The sequence below is a fragment of the Rana temporaria genome, chromosome 2 (genome assembly GCF_905171775.1).
Source record: "Rana temporaria chromosome 2, aRanTem1.1, whole genome shotgun sequence".
Taxonomy (NCBI): domain Eukaryota; kingdom Metazoa; phylum Chordata; class Amphibia; order Anura; family Ranidae; genus Rana; species Rana temporaria.
In genome coordinates, this window is record NC_053490.1 from 248,426,087 (window position 1) to 248,444,068 (window position 17,982).

A 17,982-nucleotide genomic window follows, 5' to 3' on the forward strand; every position below is an offset into this window, starting at 1 on the left:
GCAGCTCTGGCTGGTTCCATTGCAGAAGGCATTCGATAGGAATGTAATATTTGACCACACAGTCTTCTGCAGCCCTAAAGACTGTACAAATGAAAGCATATAGTCCCAGGCCACCCTATGCCTTTTCAGCATCCATAGACACGAAGAAGCCCTCCTGATTGTTCAAAGTAAGCCTATTAAGGAGGTTCAGGGCCTTCACAGTGTTATCCCTCATCTCCTTGCCAAGCCCTTTAGTTATCACAACAACATTATTATGTTTTTTTCCCCCTCAAGGAGGTTGGTGTCCTTTGTTAATTACACATTGTATTTATGAAATATTATGGCTATTCACCAGAAAAACACATAGACAAGTATTTAACTTAAATCAAATCTCCATTTATTCTGGTTAAACAAAATAAAGAGGAAGGGCAACAATTGTAAAAATAGAAGAATATATGCAGTCCCTCTAATTGGGATCACAATCTGGTCCCCAAATCACAGAAATCAGGAGCAGCAGCAGATGTCATACATGTCCCCAAGCTGTGGTACTCCAACAAACTGCATTTTTTGGCAGAACAGCTTAAAGCCAGGGAATCACTTTCTGGTCTTCCTTGTAGCCTTCCCTCCACACTTCCCTGCAGTGTTCCCTCCACTGCTCCCTGCAGTGTTCCTTCCACAACTCCCTCCACGCCCCCCTTGCAGGCTGTGGCTCAGGTGGTGGGGATGTGGCAGGAGGAGGAGGAGGAGAAGGATGGACCAGATCACAGATATGTGTGGCCTCTGTCAGCTGGCCCCTCATTGCCCTGTGAAGCACACTGGCAAAAAGCTCCTCAGAGAGGGCACGTTGTCCCTCCTTAATCTTCTGCAGCTTATCGGCCAGGTAGCAACTGTAGGCCTCTACAGGGTTGAGGGGGGGGCCCTCATTATGGCAGCTGCGTCCCTGATGATTTTAAGCGACTCCTCCTCCACCTGGGTCCTTTGGCTCTGACGTGGAGGGGAGGCACCTGGGACTAGGTGCTGCCACTTGGCCTGGGCACCTGCTGAGTGCCACTTGGCCCAGCCTCCTCTTGGCTGCCACATTCTGGAGCCTCGTCCTCCTGGCTGAGCTCTTCCTGTGTATAAAAAAAGGACATAGTTTTAGTTTTTGATTCATCAATCACACACATTTTTAAGCTCATGACTGTTGCAATTTGAATGTTAAAGAAAGAGAAAAGACTCTCATTCTGACCCCAACAGTTTGCATCCCTGTCACAATAATTTCTGGCCACTACTGTTCTTTTTTTTTTTAATTCTTTCATTTGGGATAAAAAAATCTAGTTCCCAACAATAATTCTAGGCCAATAAATATGTTGTAAACTACTATACCTGGCTAAAGATGTGGAGATCTGGCTCTTCCAGCTCAGGTTTCTCCTTGTCACCCTCTGCAGGGGTGGAGGGAAGGGTAGAAGGAATGCTGGAGGGAAGGGTGGAAGGAACGCTGGAGGGAACGGTGGAGGGAAGGGTGGAGGGAAGACTTGAAAGTGATTCCCTGGCTTCAATCTGGTTGTCCAGAAATTGCAGGTGTTTGAAGTACCACAGCTTGGACATATGCACTTGGTCTGCTGCTGCTCCTGATCTCTGTGAAGCGCGGACCTCTTTGTACTGCTTCTTGTATGAGTTCCTCAGATTATTTATTTTATTGTTCATCATATTATAAAAGCATTCATATGTAAATCAAGGCAGAATTCATATGTATATCATGCCCCTCTGCAGTGAAGAGATTATACACTGTATTCGATCACCTCTGCGGTTTTTATTTTTTGCGCTATAAACAAAAATAGAGCGACAATTTTGAAAACGAATTTATGTTTTTTACTTTTTGCTGTAATAAATATCCCCAAGAACATATAAAAAAACAATTTTTTTCCTCAGTTTAGACCGATACATATTCTTCTACATATTTTTCGTAAAAAAAATCGCAATAAGCTTTTATTGATTGGTTTGCGCAAAAGTTATAGCATCTACAAAATAGGGGATAGTTTTATGGCATTTTTATTAATATTTATTTTTTACTAGTAATGGCGGCGATCAGTGATTTTTTATCGGTACTGCGACCTTATGGCGGACACTTCGGACACTTTTGACACATTTTTGGGACCATTGGCATTTTTATAGCGATCAGTGCTATAAAAATGCATTGATTACTGTAAAAATGTCACTGGCAGGGAAGGGGTTAACACTAGGGGGCGAGGAAGGGTTAATTATGTTCCCTAGGTGTGTTCTAACTATAGGGTGTGTGGGACTGGCTGGGGGAAATGACAGATCGCTGTTCATACATTGTATGAATGGACAAACTGTAATTTCTCCCCCTGACAGGACCGGGAGCTGTGTGTTTACACACACAGCTCCCGGTTCTTGCTCTGTAACGAGCGATTGCAGGTGCCTGGCGGTGCCCCCCTGCGCCCCCCTGCCCCAGAGCACCCAACCCCCCCATGTTGAGGGCATGCGGCCTGGTACGGCTCAGGAGGGGGGGCGCTCGCTCGTCCCCACTCCTTTCCTGGCTGGCCGGGTAGCGTGCTTTGGATACGGGTCTGGTATGGATTGTAGGGGGACCCCCTACGTCGTTTTTTCGGCGTGGGGGGGTCTCCTTACAACCCATACCAGACCTAAGGGACTGGTATGCTCCTGGGGGGGGAACCCATGTCGGTTTTTTATTTAAAAATTGGCGTGGAGTTCTCCCTCTCAGGAATGCATACCAAATACCGCAGCTAGAATTGGCGGGAATCCAAGTTGGATCTCCCGTCGCTTCTATGACGCGCTCGCTGGAATGTGCTTTGTCTATTCCAGCGAGTGCAAAATGTTGGCACCATGTCGCAGAGAATCAGCGCGATGCTGTCGTTCTAGAAACACAATATCGCAGTCACCTACTGTACATTAGAGAGATCCTGGAAGATCTTGATCTCTAAACCTTTATATGTAATATGTTCCTGCTCTCTGACTTTTCTCAGAATCTCCTCTTTCAAGTGGAAGCTAACTAAACAGCAAATAGTGTCACGTGGAGGATGTCTGCCCCTAGGCCTCAAGGCTCTATTCCATGTCTATGGTGGATTTGGGCAGCCTATCCAGGAGATAATTTAGAATTGCTAAGAATTACTAACTTTTCACATCTGGCCCTCATTGTCTGAGTCTTCAATATACTTGTGCATCTCCATAATTTGAAGCATGTAAGATTTAGTCACCATCTGTATCTGTGTAGTGCTTACTTTACTGTGGTCTTCTCCACTGTCTCCAGCTTCATGGCTATACCTCTAATGTCCATCTTCAGATCCGATATAGCAGCTGACAGGGTATTTTTAATGTCCAGAGCTACTGTTTGTAGGTCCTTTTGGTGAGGTAGCTAGTAGACATGTGCACACTGAAATATTTTGTTTCGTAATTTAGTTTTCGTCCGAAAAATAAATTAATTTAGTTACTCCCAAAATTTGTTTTTATTTATTTAGTTTTTCGTAAAAAAAATGCATTAGTCCGTAAATCCTAATTAATTAAGGTCCAATCTGTCATTGAAGGCTTATGGTGTCTGTCGAATGTTCTAAGAAAAAATAAAAGATTCGACAGAATCTTAAAAAAAAAAAAAAAGTTTTGACGGAGCAACGAAACTGTCTCTCTATGTTGAATCTTCATGTCTCTCTATGTCAAATCTTTTCTCTCTATGTCAAATATTTTCTCTCTATGTCAAATCTTTTCTCTCTATGTCGAATCTTCTTCATGTCTCTATAATGTCGAATCTTTTCTCTTTATGTAGAATAATATTGGACTAATAGAGTTACGGTTAGGCACATTCGACCGCAATGAAAATGAAAATAAAGCATTTGTATATGTCGGATCTTTCAGTTTTCATTTCCTGTGCTTTCGTTATCGTTTGTTAAAACGATAACGAAAATACCTGAAATTCGGACGAAAATGCATTCGGACAAAAACGAATGCACATGTCTAGTAGCTAGTGTTTTGGCACTCCAATGTCCCCTCTCATGGATGCCTGGGAAGTCTCAGGCTCAGATGAGAGGCTGAGAGAATGGGGTGTTGTCACCTGGGAGTCTGTGTAGTGAGTCTTGAACAGCTCCGGAATTTTGCGGCTCAGCTGTGTACCCGTGTCCATCTGTGATCAGGATGCCGAGGCACTCCTCCCGATCCCATGCCTCAGTTGCTTTCTCCCACCAATGAAGCTTTGAAATGTGCCCTGGATGCCAGAGTATCCATCTTAGGTCTCAGAGGACAATGGGGTGGCCCCTAACATCTAGGTGTCCTGAAGTGATGAGTAGAGTGGCAATCCCAGCCTGGACTCCAACAGACCATGCCCCCAATGCATTTTACTCTGCCTCCCTAGAGCTTAGTCATGGGGATCAATCTTAGGCCAGAGCTAGGTCATAAAAGAGGAGAGTGCAATAAAAAGGCCTAATAATGCACAACCGGCGCTAGGGGGCGTAGGAGTGCCTTTTCAAGTGACTGGTTGAAAGTGAATGAAAGATACCAAGCATAGAAACCACACACCAAATATTGAAAGGTGGTGTATAAGTGAAATAAAGCTGCTATTTAAGTTAAACGGGAGAACCCATTTAAAGATATGAAAATAGGTATCTATAAAATCAATGAACTGAAGTTTAAAAGATAAACAGCGCTAATAGAGTTGGTGAATAACCAGCTCAAAGAACGAGTAATATCCCAGTGAGCTCAGTTGGTGTGTAAGGAGTTCAAACCTAGAGTGCACGTGCACCTAACATCTCTAGAGTGAGATAACCCTATATGTGGAAAAGGACACCTCCTCAAAGGGTGAAAGCTTCCCACAATGAAGCAAAAAAATGTCACTGCAAAAAAACTCACACCATCTGGTTCTCCAGGTATTGTTAGGGCAGAACACTTCTTAGCCAGTTGACATGTAAGATAAAACAATGCAAACAAATGATAGTGCAGTGTGTCTATGAATAACTCAGACTGGCATAAGTAAGTAGATGACCAATGGTGAATGCCCGTACAATATATAACTGATTAAATGAACATAGGTAAAGAAATGGTTTCACCGCTTATCCAATCCTCCAGGGGCCGCGCGCGTGCCGTGTAATGACAGCTGAAGCGAGATCCGTATGGCGGTTGGTGGAGCGCAGTGGAACGCAAATCTGTATCCGGGTGTTGCGTCGCTGTAGCCACGCCCTGACGCGTTTCGTCACTTCCGACTTCGACAGAGGGCGTGGCTACACAGCGCAGTCACTCTCCCTTTGTACTCCGTCAACGGCAGGCTATTGGATGAGTACTGACCGTCCTCCGGTGCTGATTGGTGCTAGTGCTGACCGGATGGACAGCCCGACTTCAGCCTTGTTGCGTGGAGTTTAATAAAGGGGAAGGTGAAATACCAGGAAATGAGCCACTGCTACATTTTAATATGGTCGTAGACCGGAGTCTGTACATAAAACGCCTGGCCACAATGGACAAAGTGATCGTTTGTAAACGATCACTGCAAGCGATGGTAAAAACGGTTATCATATAAATAAAATGATAGTCAAATAATTAAAATAAAATAGAAGGAAAAAAAGGATTGTTTTAAATTCTGGGCGGTATATCAACCAATCACACACATTGTGGGCGTTTCTTCGTGACGTTTCAGACAATGTAGTTCTATGTGATGGATATAGCAAATATTTAAAAAATATGTTTTAAAAGATTACATGAGGATGTCAACATTATGGTATAGTATTGGACATACTAAAAATGAAGGATTAAAATAATATAAAGCTTCCGGTAGTCTATTGTTCATTCAAAATGCACCGTCATTGAAAATGCACAGTAATGCACCACTTAGTATGAGCGGCATATACATATGCAATAACTGAGATGAAGCAGAGACAGAAGTTATCTTGTAGTATATGTAAAAGATAGTGTGCCCGGGTTTCTTAGTGAGCAATTTTGTATTCTATGTAGAGCATATATGTAGTTGAGTTTAGGGTATAGGTGTACCTATACATATATGAACATAGATGAAGGGATTGGATCCATACATATATAAATGTGCAAGACATTTGTGCCGAGGATTTTTTTGACAGGAGGGAGGAGTGTATTAGGGAGAGGGACCCCCCATATACCTCACATCGATGTCATACCAAGGCAATGCCTACTTAATAATGGGGCATTTATGCGGAGGAGTATGACCAGCAAAATCAATGAACGAGGACTAATAGTGAGATTGATAAAACATAAAGACTCAGAGAAAGGGACTTGTGGAAAGGACTCACGTAAAATACTAAAAATGGAGGATTAAAAGTGGGCGGAGACTGATATATAAAACAGGGCCAGTAAAATGGGAGTTGATTATAAAAGACACAATAAAACGGTGGATACATAAAAGATAAAATCAAGCTAAAAAGGCTGATAAAAATGGCTGCTAATATATGAAAAAGGGCGAAGGTTGTTCTGTATGTGATATAAAAGCGTGCAAATTGGATGCAAATTGATGTATATAGGCCGCACAAAAAGAAAACTCAAAATTTAGAATTGCTGAGCATGTGGCCAACATCAAACTTGGGTATAAGGACCACAATGTCTCTCTGCACTTTAAATTGTTCCACGACAGCAACCCTGCCGGACTCAAGTTTTGGGGTGTTGAACATGTAGAAGCCACTTGGAGAGGATGTAACCATATAAGAGAACTTTCCAAAAAAGAAACAGAATGGATATATTTGGCCGGCACATTGGTGCCGAAAGGGTTAAATGTAGATCTTGATATTAACTGTTTTATCAGTGATTTTTGATTTTTATATAAAGCGTATCTAATATGGCACGCTTTTATATCACATACAACCTTCGCCCTTTTGCATATATTAGCAGCCATTTTTATCAGCCTTTTTAGCTTGATTTTATCTTTTATGTATCCACCGTTTTATTGTGTCTTTTATAATCAACTCCCATTTTACTGGCCCTGTTTTATATATCAGTCTCCGCCCACTTTTAATCCTCCATTTTTAGTATTTTACGTAAGTCCTTTCCACGAGTCCCTTTCTCTGAGTCTTTATGTTTTACCAATCTCACTATTAGTCCTCGTTCATTGATTTTGCTGGTCATACTCCTCCGCATAAATGCCCCATTATTAAGTAGGCATTGCCTTGGTATGACATCGATGTGAGGTATATGGGGGGTCCCTCTCCCTAATACACTCCTCCCTCCTGTCAAAAAAATCCTCGGCACAAATGTCTTGCACATTTATATATGTATGGATCCAATCCCTTCATCTATGTTCATATATGTATAGGTACACCTATACCCTAAACTCAACTACATATATGCTCTACATAGAATACAAAATTTCTCACTAAGAAACCCGGGCACACTATCTTTTACATATACTACAAGATAACTTCTGTCTCTGCTTCATCTCAGTTATTGCATATGTATATGCCGCTCATACTAAGTGGTGCATTGCTGTGCATTTTCAATGACGGTGCATTTTGAATGAACAATAGACTACCGGAAGCTTTATCTTATTTTAATCCTTCATTTTTAGTATGTCCAATACTATACCATAATGTTGACATCCTCATGTAATCTTTTAAAACATATTTTTTAAATATTTGCTATATCCATCACATAGAACTACTTTGTCTGAAACGTCACAAAGAAACGCCCACAATGTGTGTGATTGGTTGATATACCGCCCAGAATTTAAAACAATCCTTTTTTTCCTTCTATTTTATTTTAATTATTTGACTATCATTTTATTTATATGATAACCGTTTTTACCATCGCTTGCAGTGATCGTTTACAAACGATCACTTTGTCCATTGTGGCCAGGCGTTTTATGTACAGACTCCGGTCTACGACCATATTAAAATGTAGCAGTGGCTCATTTCCTGGTATTTCACCTTCCCCTTTATTAAACTCCACGCAACAAGGCTGAAGTCGGGCTGTCCATCCGGTCAGCACTAGCACCAATCAGCACCGGAGGACGGTCAGTACTCATCCAATAGCCTGCCGTTGACGGAGTACAAAGGGAGAGTGACTGCGCTGTGTAGCCACGCCCTCTGTCGAAGTCGGAAGTGATGAAACGCGTCAGGGCGTGGCTACAGCAACGCAACACCCGGATACAGATTTGCGTTCCACTGCGCTCCACCAACCGCCATACGGATCTCGCTTCAGCTGTCATTACACGGCACGCGCGCGGCCCCTGGAGGATTGGATAAGCGGTGAAACCATTTCTTTACCTATGTTCATTTAATCAGTTATATATTGTACGGGCATTCACCATTGGTCACCTACTTACTTATGCCAGTCTGAGTTATTCATAGACACACTGCACTATCATTTGTTTGCATTGTTTTATCTTACATGTCAACTGGCTAAGAAGTGTTCTGCCCTAACAATACCTGGAGAACCAGATGGTGTGAGTTTTTTTGCAGTGACATTTTTTTGCTTCATTGTGGGAAGCTTTCACCCTTTGAGGAGGTGTCCTTTTCCACATATAGGGTTATCTCACTCTAGAGATGTTAGGTGCACGTGCACTCTAGGTTTGAACTCCTTACACACCAACTGAGCTCACTGGGATATTACTCGTTCTTTGAGCTGGTTATTCACCAACTCTATTAGCGCTGTTTATCTTTTGAACTTCAGTTCATTGATTTTATAGATACCTATTTTCAGAGCTAGGTCATGCCTAAATATCACTGTGGATTGTGATCATTTCTATTTGGACTTGGGCTGTCAACAAAATTGATTTTATATATATATATATATATATATATATATATGGTTAATATTACTGCATCCTGAAAATACCTTAACTATGAAGATTTACTGAGTGTTGATTAGCTTTGGGATAATAGCACCTAGCATTTGCATTTAAGTGTCATCTAATAAAAAACCCTACTACCTAACATAATAGTCCACCAAGTTCTCGACATGATGCCAGATATTTTTCTGTTATACCAGAAGTAGGTCATCTCATGTGGCCATAGTCTACAGACCCTTCCACTCACTGGCAAAGCATATTCCATTAACTAAAGAATATGTACGAATCTGTAATGGAGTTTGCTATATTGCTCACAATGTGTATAGATGACTTAGAGAGGATCGTGTTTTAATCAACAAAATAGGATTTTCACTTTATGAAATGCCTAAACCAGTAACTGCCTGGTTATAGAACAACATGTTTTTGTTTGAGGCCAACATGCTATCCACTCTGCAGATGATATTATAAATTTAGAAAAAAATAGGCTTTGATCTAATGCCGACAAATCATTCTGCTAGACTAAACTACAGCTGGGTATCCAAAGACAGAAAAAAAAACTCCAGTGACCAGTGATTCTAGGGTTAATGTTATTGAATATATACCACACATATCAACTATAAAAGCTGCTGATGACCTATGTGTGAATAAAATGTAGCATATGTCACAGTTTAATTTATTAAACTGTAGCATTTTTAAATATGCTACGTGGATGAATATTAATCATTTCCATATAGATGTGATTTGTCCTCTTTAGAAAGGGTCCCAGATGGCTGAGAGTGCTAATTTCAATGTGACTTATCTAATTGGAAAGCGGAAGAAAGCACTTCCTTTGTTATTCTGCTTCCAGATGGAAAATTTTAATCTCAGTCAATGTGCTTGCTCAGTTTTGGAGAGTTTTGTTTAAAAAGCGCACACTGCTCTGCATACATAACAAATAGTAACAAGACATACTTTAATAGATGATTCCATTATTTCCTTCTGCTACAGTATTTTTGTCACTCTAACTATCCACCCAGAGCACTGATCTCTTTTCCTTTGTAACTCTTTTGAATTTATTTGTTCCAGCTGCCTTAATGTTCCTGCACATTGTCACAAGCAATAACACTTCTTGTCAGAGTGTTTAATAGTTAGAGTAGTTTAGTTTTGTCTTTCTTTACCATTTATTAACTCTTAGTGTTGATTTTTCTAAAATGCTGTAGTAATGGGAGCAGCCACTGCATGCTTGAATCAAGTTCTGACTACAGCGGTGGGTTAGCAGAATAGACAACAGGAAATGGTCTCCTAATTCATTAAAGCTGATCTCCAGGTTTTAGTGAAGTTTAAATTGCTAATTTGAACCATGCTGATTCAATTGAGATATTACCTTCACTTTTAGATCATCATTTTGTGTCCTCCATAAACTATATGTAGCTACATACAGTTACAGCTACATACATTATACAGCACTGTGTTCTGGCAGCGGGATGAGAAATTAGAATTATTGCTACAAGGAGGGTTAGGGTTTTTGATTACAGGGAAATTTTATATTGAGGTGATACTAGATCAGTGGTTTCTGGTATGGTTTACGATTACATGGAAGATTAGTGTGATGGTTATAACTAAAGGGGAGTTAAGTTTTAGTGTTGTGATTGCAGATAAGTCTAGTACTGGGGCTTTGGTTACACACATGTATAGTATAAGATTTATGGTTACAAAGAAGTTAAGTATAAGAAGTACAGAAAGAGTTATTGTCAGAGTTATGGTTACAAGTAGGTTTAAGGTGTTAAGACTATGGTTGCAAAGGGGTTAATGTTGGAGGTATGGTTGCAGGCTGTTTAGTGTTAGGGCCATATCTGTGGGTGGGTTAGTGTTAGAGTTATGGCTACAGGAAGGTTTACTGTTAGAGGTATGGTTACAGGGAGATAATTTGGGTAAGGCTTCTCTCTCTGTATTGCATATGGTTGCAGCTGGGTTAGTATTAGAGTTATGGTTACAGGGCGATTTAGTATCAGGAGTAGGGATGAGCCTGATGTTCGAGTTGATCTGAATAGTAAACATTATGGAGCGTTTGTGGCAAATTAGATTTCTTGCGGAACGCCTCATAATGCACTGTGAGTTCGCAGTGCATTGACGTCTGATGATTGGCCAAAACATGCACCTGACCTGCATGCTTTGGCCAATCACAACGCGCTATGCTGTGCGAGCCATGATTGGTCAAAGACATTCATGGCTCGGGGGCTAAGTCCAAGCCCCACACTATATACGGCTGCTTACACAGCAGCCGTATATAGTGTTATGATTGAGAGAACATTAGCTAGAGGCATGCAGGCAGTTTAGTATATATATATATATCTATAGATATATCTCTATAGATAAATATCTATATATATATATACAGTATATATTAGTGTAATCAGTGTAGAATATATATACACAGTGCAGGCAGTGTATTAATATATATATATATATATAGACCGTGTAGTATATATATATATATATTAGGGCTGCGGAAATTAACGATTAATTATTCGATTAATCGTTAATTTTTTTGATAGATCAAAATTATTTGATCGGTTACTCACCTCTCCGCCGTCTTCCGGGTCTCCGCTGCCTCGCCCATAGGAAAGTCTGCGGCTTTGGCCTAGCTCCGGAGTGGTGGCCATCTTGGTCCACCCGGCGGCGGCCTAGGTGAGCTCCTAGAGCGGCGAGCTGACGTCATCACCCCTCAACTGCTCGTGGATCCAGACGGAGGGGGTCAGCTTTTATTTTGGTATGTCTGTTGGGGGAGATGGCTGTTACAGTGGGGGAGATGTCGGATATTACAGTGGGGGAGATGTCGGATATTACAGTGGGGGAGATGGCTGTTACAGTGGGGGAGATGGCTGTTATTACAGTGGGGGAGATGTCGGATATTACAGTGGGAGAGATTGAGGATATTACAGTGGGGGATATTGAGGATATTATAGTCTTCTTTTATAATTAATCGAAAGTAGTCGATTAATCGATTAAAACAAATATCGATTAACCGAACACAAACATTTTAATCAGTAACAGCCCTAATATATATATATATATATATATATATATATATATATATATATATATATACACACACACTCTGAATTCAGTGTAGACTATGGCCCAGATTCTCAAAGCACTTACGCCAATGTATCTTTATATACGCCGCGTAAGTGCACAGAAGCGCCGTCGTATCTATGCGCCGGACTCTTAATGCAAGATACGCCTGAAATGTGGCTTTATCCGACCAACGTAAGTTCCCTACGCCGTCGGAGCCTGGGAGCATATTTACGCTGGCCGCAAGGGGCGCTTCCATTGATTTATGTGTCGAATATACAAATGACCGAGATACGCCGATTCACGAACGTACTTGCGCCCGTCGCAGTAGTATACGCCGTTTACGTAAGGCGTACGTCCGGCGTAACGTTATTCCACCTATAGGAGTTGCATCCCATGCAAAGGTATGGACGACGGAACAGCCTTCGTATTTTACGTCGTTTACGTAGTAGTACGTGAATGGGGCTGGGCGTAGGTTACGTTAACGTCGTAGGCATTGAGCCGTCGTATCTTAGGGAGTATCTTCGACGTGATTCTGAGCATGCGTGCGCATGCGCCGTTCATTCGGCATGGGGTCACGGTTCATTTAAATGGATCACCTATATATTCCCCAGGGCAGTGCACTGGCCCCATGCCATTTGTTTGACAGTTCCTTGCCTATTAGCCTACAAAATGGCCATTACTGTTTTTTACCATTTGGCATCCATTGTCTTCAGTGGGGTTCAAGTTTGGCACTTGAATTTCAGTCATGTTCACAAAATCTGCCTTGAACCAAACCCTATTTAAAACCACTGCCCTAAACTATTTTACACTCATGTCAGAATTCCATACCCTGTGCTGTGACTGAAAATTCCATGTTTGCAGAGATTTTTAAATGTAAAAAACTTTTAACATCTATTTTTTTTTCTTTACAATTTTTGAAGGGCTGAGCCAGTTCTTTCCCGGATACAAGAAAACAGAAAAAGAGTCATATTACCATCCATAGACAATATTAAACAGGATACATTTGAAGTTCAGCGATATGAAAATTCAGCACATGGATACAGCTGGGAACTTTGGTGCATGTACATAAGTCCTCCTAAAGATTGGTGGGATGCAGGGGATCCATCTTTACCAATAAGGTTAGTGAATGCTACCATGCATTTTGTTGTTTTCATTTATAACTTATGTTCCAATTGACAACACATGATGATAAATTAAATTATAAGGTGCTTCTCTACGTTCTATGTTTATAGAAATATTGGAAACTGATACATTGGGAAGATTTATAGAAAATAGTCTAGAAACGTGAAAGGTTTCCTAAAAAAAATAATGTATATTAGCTTCCAGAAAATCCGAATTAGGATTAGTGGTGTTAGAGATAAAAAGGCTTGTGAGTTGTAGACATAAGAAATGCAGGTCAGCCTAACAAAATCTCAGGAAAAATGAACAACTAAGCCACTTCAGAAGCTGATTACAAAGTTTATTAAAATGCTGATTGTATTGACCAAGGACTGAATTGTGCTAGTTCATAAAAACTTGCAACATCTGTTATAAAAAAAATATAAAATACTTTTACAAAAAATCTTACACATTAAAGCATTGGCAATACTGAGCACCAAGTAAAGAAATTTTGCAATATTTTGCACACAGTTTTAATAGGATTAACACTTCATTTTGCTATCCAATGTACAAAATTCACTTGTACTGTATAGTTCTTAAACTTTATAAGGAGTCCACTAACCATTACTTATATCTGAATGCATGCACAGTGCATGTTATTTTCTGCTGTGTCTTGCCACTGGTGCCTTCCAACCCCCAGTATTCAGTAGCTTTTACAATGTATATACAGTATATATATTATATTGTAAGTACAATATACACACAGAGACCAAAAAATGTAAGTGGTCCCACTGGTATTTCAGTATATGCCACTACATACAGAGAAAGTGAAAGAATTTAGATCAAATATCCAAAAGAATTGCACCATCATAAACAAGTAACCAGAGTGTGTCAACAGCACACCATTTTTTTCATTTCAGTATGGCTTTAGTTTTGCATTAGGGACATTTCAGTGTCCATCATCAGGCATGGTGACCCTGCTGGGCCCTGAAACATTGCAATTTATTTTGAGGATGCAATAACAAATCCAATATTTGGTCTGAGTACCTTTTAGCATGCGTCAGGGATATTATGTCATTACATAATCAGAGACATGCAGCATCTCCATGTCTATACCTTTTTTTACATGTAATCACCTTAAAAAGCACATGCTTTGAAAATAGCATGATCAGAAGTGTACGGAATATGTATATGAGCATCACCAAGATTATAGAATTGTTGTGTTTTTTTTCGGAGGAAGCAATTAATTAAAGTCAAGACACCCCAGTAAAACATATTTGAATGAACATGGTAGGCTTTGGGTGACTCGGGTTGAAATTTTTTATTAATACAGTTTATTCGTTTTTATCACAAAACAGTTGTATGTAAGTTTGCCACCATTGCTGAGAAAACGAATAATAATGTGGGGAGCAAATGGCATTTTTTACTGGTGAGTGGTAAATAGATGGCAACACTGTTTTTACAGGGCACAACAGATGTGAATTAAATGCGCCACTTACCATTAGATTAGTCTACATGCTAATGAGAGGCCTGCCATATCTTATGACTTTTATACCCCTATGACAAGGTCAGTTTATATTTTCTCATTAATCTAGAAACATTTGGTAAGGAGCCAAGCACTCATTTTAAACACAGTCACCCCCAGAAAGGAATTTATAATTCACACTTCTGATGTCAGACCTGTACAAGATTAATTCTAAAGTCAAATATTTTAGTTAGAACCAAATGCTAACATGATACATAGGTGTGAGTTTAGTAGGATATAGTGAAAGGTAAATAATGATTTAATTTATTTGAAATTAGGGAGCTACAGGTATTATTATTACGGTGCTTATATGTTGTCTCACAAACATTTATATTTTATGTGATTGTTTCTTAATATCTCTATAGACTGGATTGTTGACTTATAAAGAATAATATTTCTCTCTGATTGAGGATGAATTTTTACCACCACAAATTTTGGCACTTTGGGTTTGAAACAGGGAATCCATTAAATATTGCACAAAAACCTTGATTTTCTGCATAATACACTAGTGTTTGCATAATTGGTTTTAACACTGGATGATACAGGATCTTTGCTTCATTATATGGCAGCTGGTACCAGGACCAATGTCCAATGCAGTAATAGTGTTGTTGTTTTTTTATCTCTGACTAAGTGTATCTGTGTTTATAATTTCTGTATTACCAAATTAAATAAGAGTGTTTCAAAATTTAGCCATATTAACCGATTAAGCCCCGGACCATTTTGGTGGTTAAAGACTGGGCCACTTTTTGCGATTCGGCACTACGTTGCTTTAACTGACAATTGCGCGGCCGTGCAAAAAGGGCTCCTAAAAAAAGTTGACGTCCTTTTTTTCCCACAAATAAAGCTTTCTTTTGGTGGTATTTGATCACCTCGGCAATTTTTTTTTTTGCGCTATAAACAAAAAAAGAGCGACAATTTTGAAAAAAGTGCAATATTTTTTACTTTTTGCTATAATAAATATCCACAAAAAATATGTAAAAAAACTTTTTTTTTCCACAGTTTAGTCCGATACTTATTCTTCTACATATTTTCGGTAAAAAAAATAGCAATAAGCGTTTATTAATTGGTTTGCGCAAAAGTTATAGCTTCTACAAAATAGGGGACTGTTTTATGTCATTTTTATTAATATTTTTTTTTACTAGTTATGGCGGCAATCAGTGATTTTTATCATGACTGTGACATTATGGCGGACACATTGGACACCCTTGACACCATTTTGGGACCATTGTCATTTTTAGAGCGATCAGTGCTATAAAAATGCACTGGTTACTGTAAAAATTACACTGGTAGTGAAGGGATTAACCACTAGGAGGCGCTGCAGGGGTTAAGTGTTCCCTATGAAGTGATTCTAACTGTTTGGGGACGTGGCTACACGTGATACGTCACTGATGACCGTTCCCGATCACGGGGAACAGTCATCAGTGACAGTGTCACTAGGCAGAATAGGGGAATGCTCTTGCTGACCGCAATCGCTGGACTCCCGGAAACATCGAGTTCCCGGGACCCGCGGCTGCACTCGAGAGGCACATGGCGGTCGCGCACGCACCCCCAGCGTCACGCGCCTGCTGGGCGGCAGATTCAAATGGACGTACCTGTACGCTAATCTGCCTGCCCGTGCCATTCTGCTGACGTACATCGGTGTGCAGCGGTTGGCAAGTTGTTAATGAAATAATTTGTAGAATTTAACTATCTTAAATAACATTAATGTGTATGTATAATAAAAAAAACGTTTTTTTTTTTTTTTAGGTATAACAGGAAAGGGTTAGAACTCCTGTCTGTCTATTTTTTTCTGTCTTTTATTTTGGGGGAGATTTCCCTTCACCCCATTCCCATCTTATGCTGGCCATAGATGAGTAGTTTATTTATTTAGTTGTTTGTTTTCGTTCACCCGGCTGGTTAAACAAAGCAAGCAATCAGATTGCTTCATCCACACAATGAGACGGATGGAGGAATACCCCCCACTGAGACATTGGGGGTTATTTACTAAAGGAAAATACACTGCAAGTCACTGTAGATCTGAGGGGGGCATGCAAGGAATTTAAAAAACAGCATTTTAGCTTCCACATAATTGGATGATAAAATCAGCAGATCTTCCCCTGAGATCTACTGCAACTGTACTTCCAATTGTACATTCAGTGCACTTTCAATATATACAAAGACCTTAAAGATTGACAGTGCGTGTGTGGCCTGGTCTGGCCAATCCCATGGACAAGCAAACAAACCCAGTGCTTATAGGCACAGCATATCCCCTCAGGATTTTTAGAACAGACCAGGTAAGTATTTAAAATATTATTTATTGGGAAATTGTGATTTATACAGCAGAAAATGTAAATCAATACAAAAATACAGGCATATCTGTAAATGCCCTCTAGTATGAAGGGCTATTGCACGCAGCTGTTGAAGATGACACCTGACATGTTTCAGACTTGTAGGTCCTTCTTCATAGGCTGAATGTCATCTAAAGCATACATATTCTATAGGGTGAACATATTTGAACATTAGTACAATAATACAATTTCATCATTGATAAACCTTTGCATAGGTAAAAATAGGCATAGGAGACTTATACTCACATGCATGAGCCGATCACCATTGAATACAGAGGGGGAGCTGGCAGAGATTGAATTGGCCTGTACTGTTGCTAATTCATGATGGAAAAGGGGTGGCAAATGCTGAGATAACAGGAACACCAACATCAAAGAGCAAGGGCTGTATGAGCCCAATGTAACTGCGGGAACTTCCACTGATTGGAGTAATCACTCCTGTTAGTATAGGGCTGGCCAAAAGATACCTCGAACTAATAGCTTCCTGTCTGTTAGAAGATAAAAAGACAGGAATATGGTACTAGATATATAGTAATATAGTTGAAAAACTAAGTACTGTGGTAAAGTAATAAGTGAAATCTACCATGTGAGGGAGTAATCACAGATCTATTGGTCCTGTCAGCAAGACACCAGCGAAGTAAATTCTGGTGCTTAGCAGAAAGTTTAAATAGCCTGTGGGGCTAATTAAGCCAGCTGAGAGTGAGCTTATTGAAACAGCTCTGCTTAGCTGTTTGTTTATTGACCGATGATTGCGCCACATTGGCTGCAACCATCTGCCACAGACTTCCCTGATGGAGTGTCCCCCTCTGTATTCAATGGTGATCGGCTCATGCATAAGTATAAGTATGAGTATAAGTCTCCTAGGCCTATTTTTGTATTTGTATGGGTGTTTAATCCCATGCAAAAGTTTATCAATGATGAATTTGTACTATTATACTAATGTTCAAATATGTTCACCCTATAGACTATGTATGCTTTAGATGACATTCAGCCTATGAAGAAGGACCTAGAAGTCTGAAACATGTCAGGTGTCATCTTCAACAGCTACATGCAATAGCCCTTTATACTAGAGAACATTTACAGATAAGCCTGTATTTTTGTATTGATTTAAATTTTCTTCTGTATAGATCAAAATTTCCCAATAAATAATATATTTAATACTTACCTGGTCTGTCCTAAAAATCCTGAGGGGGTATGCTGTGCCTATGAGCACTGGGTTTGTTTGTCAGTGCACTTGTAGTGCAAAGTGGATT

The 17,982-nt window shown here is 40.0% G+C and overlaps 1 protein-coding gene across 1 annotated transcript in view; it reads left to right on the top strand.

Moving 5' to 3' along the window:
* GALNT17 (polypeptide N-acetylgalactosaminyltransferase 17) overlaps positions 1–17,982 on the top strand; it is a 500,108-nt gene that overhangs the window by 299,559 nt on the left and 182,567 nt on the right. Inside the window, exon 5 of the mRNA XM_040336747.1 lies at positions 12,703–12,900. Within this exon, the coding sequence (XP_040192681.1) occupies positions 12,703–12,900 (198 nt within the window). The remainder of the gene's footprint in view (positions 1–12,702; positions 12,901–17,982) is intronic.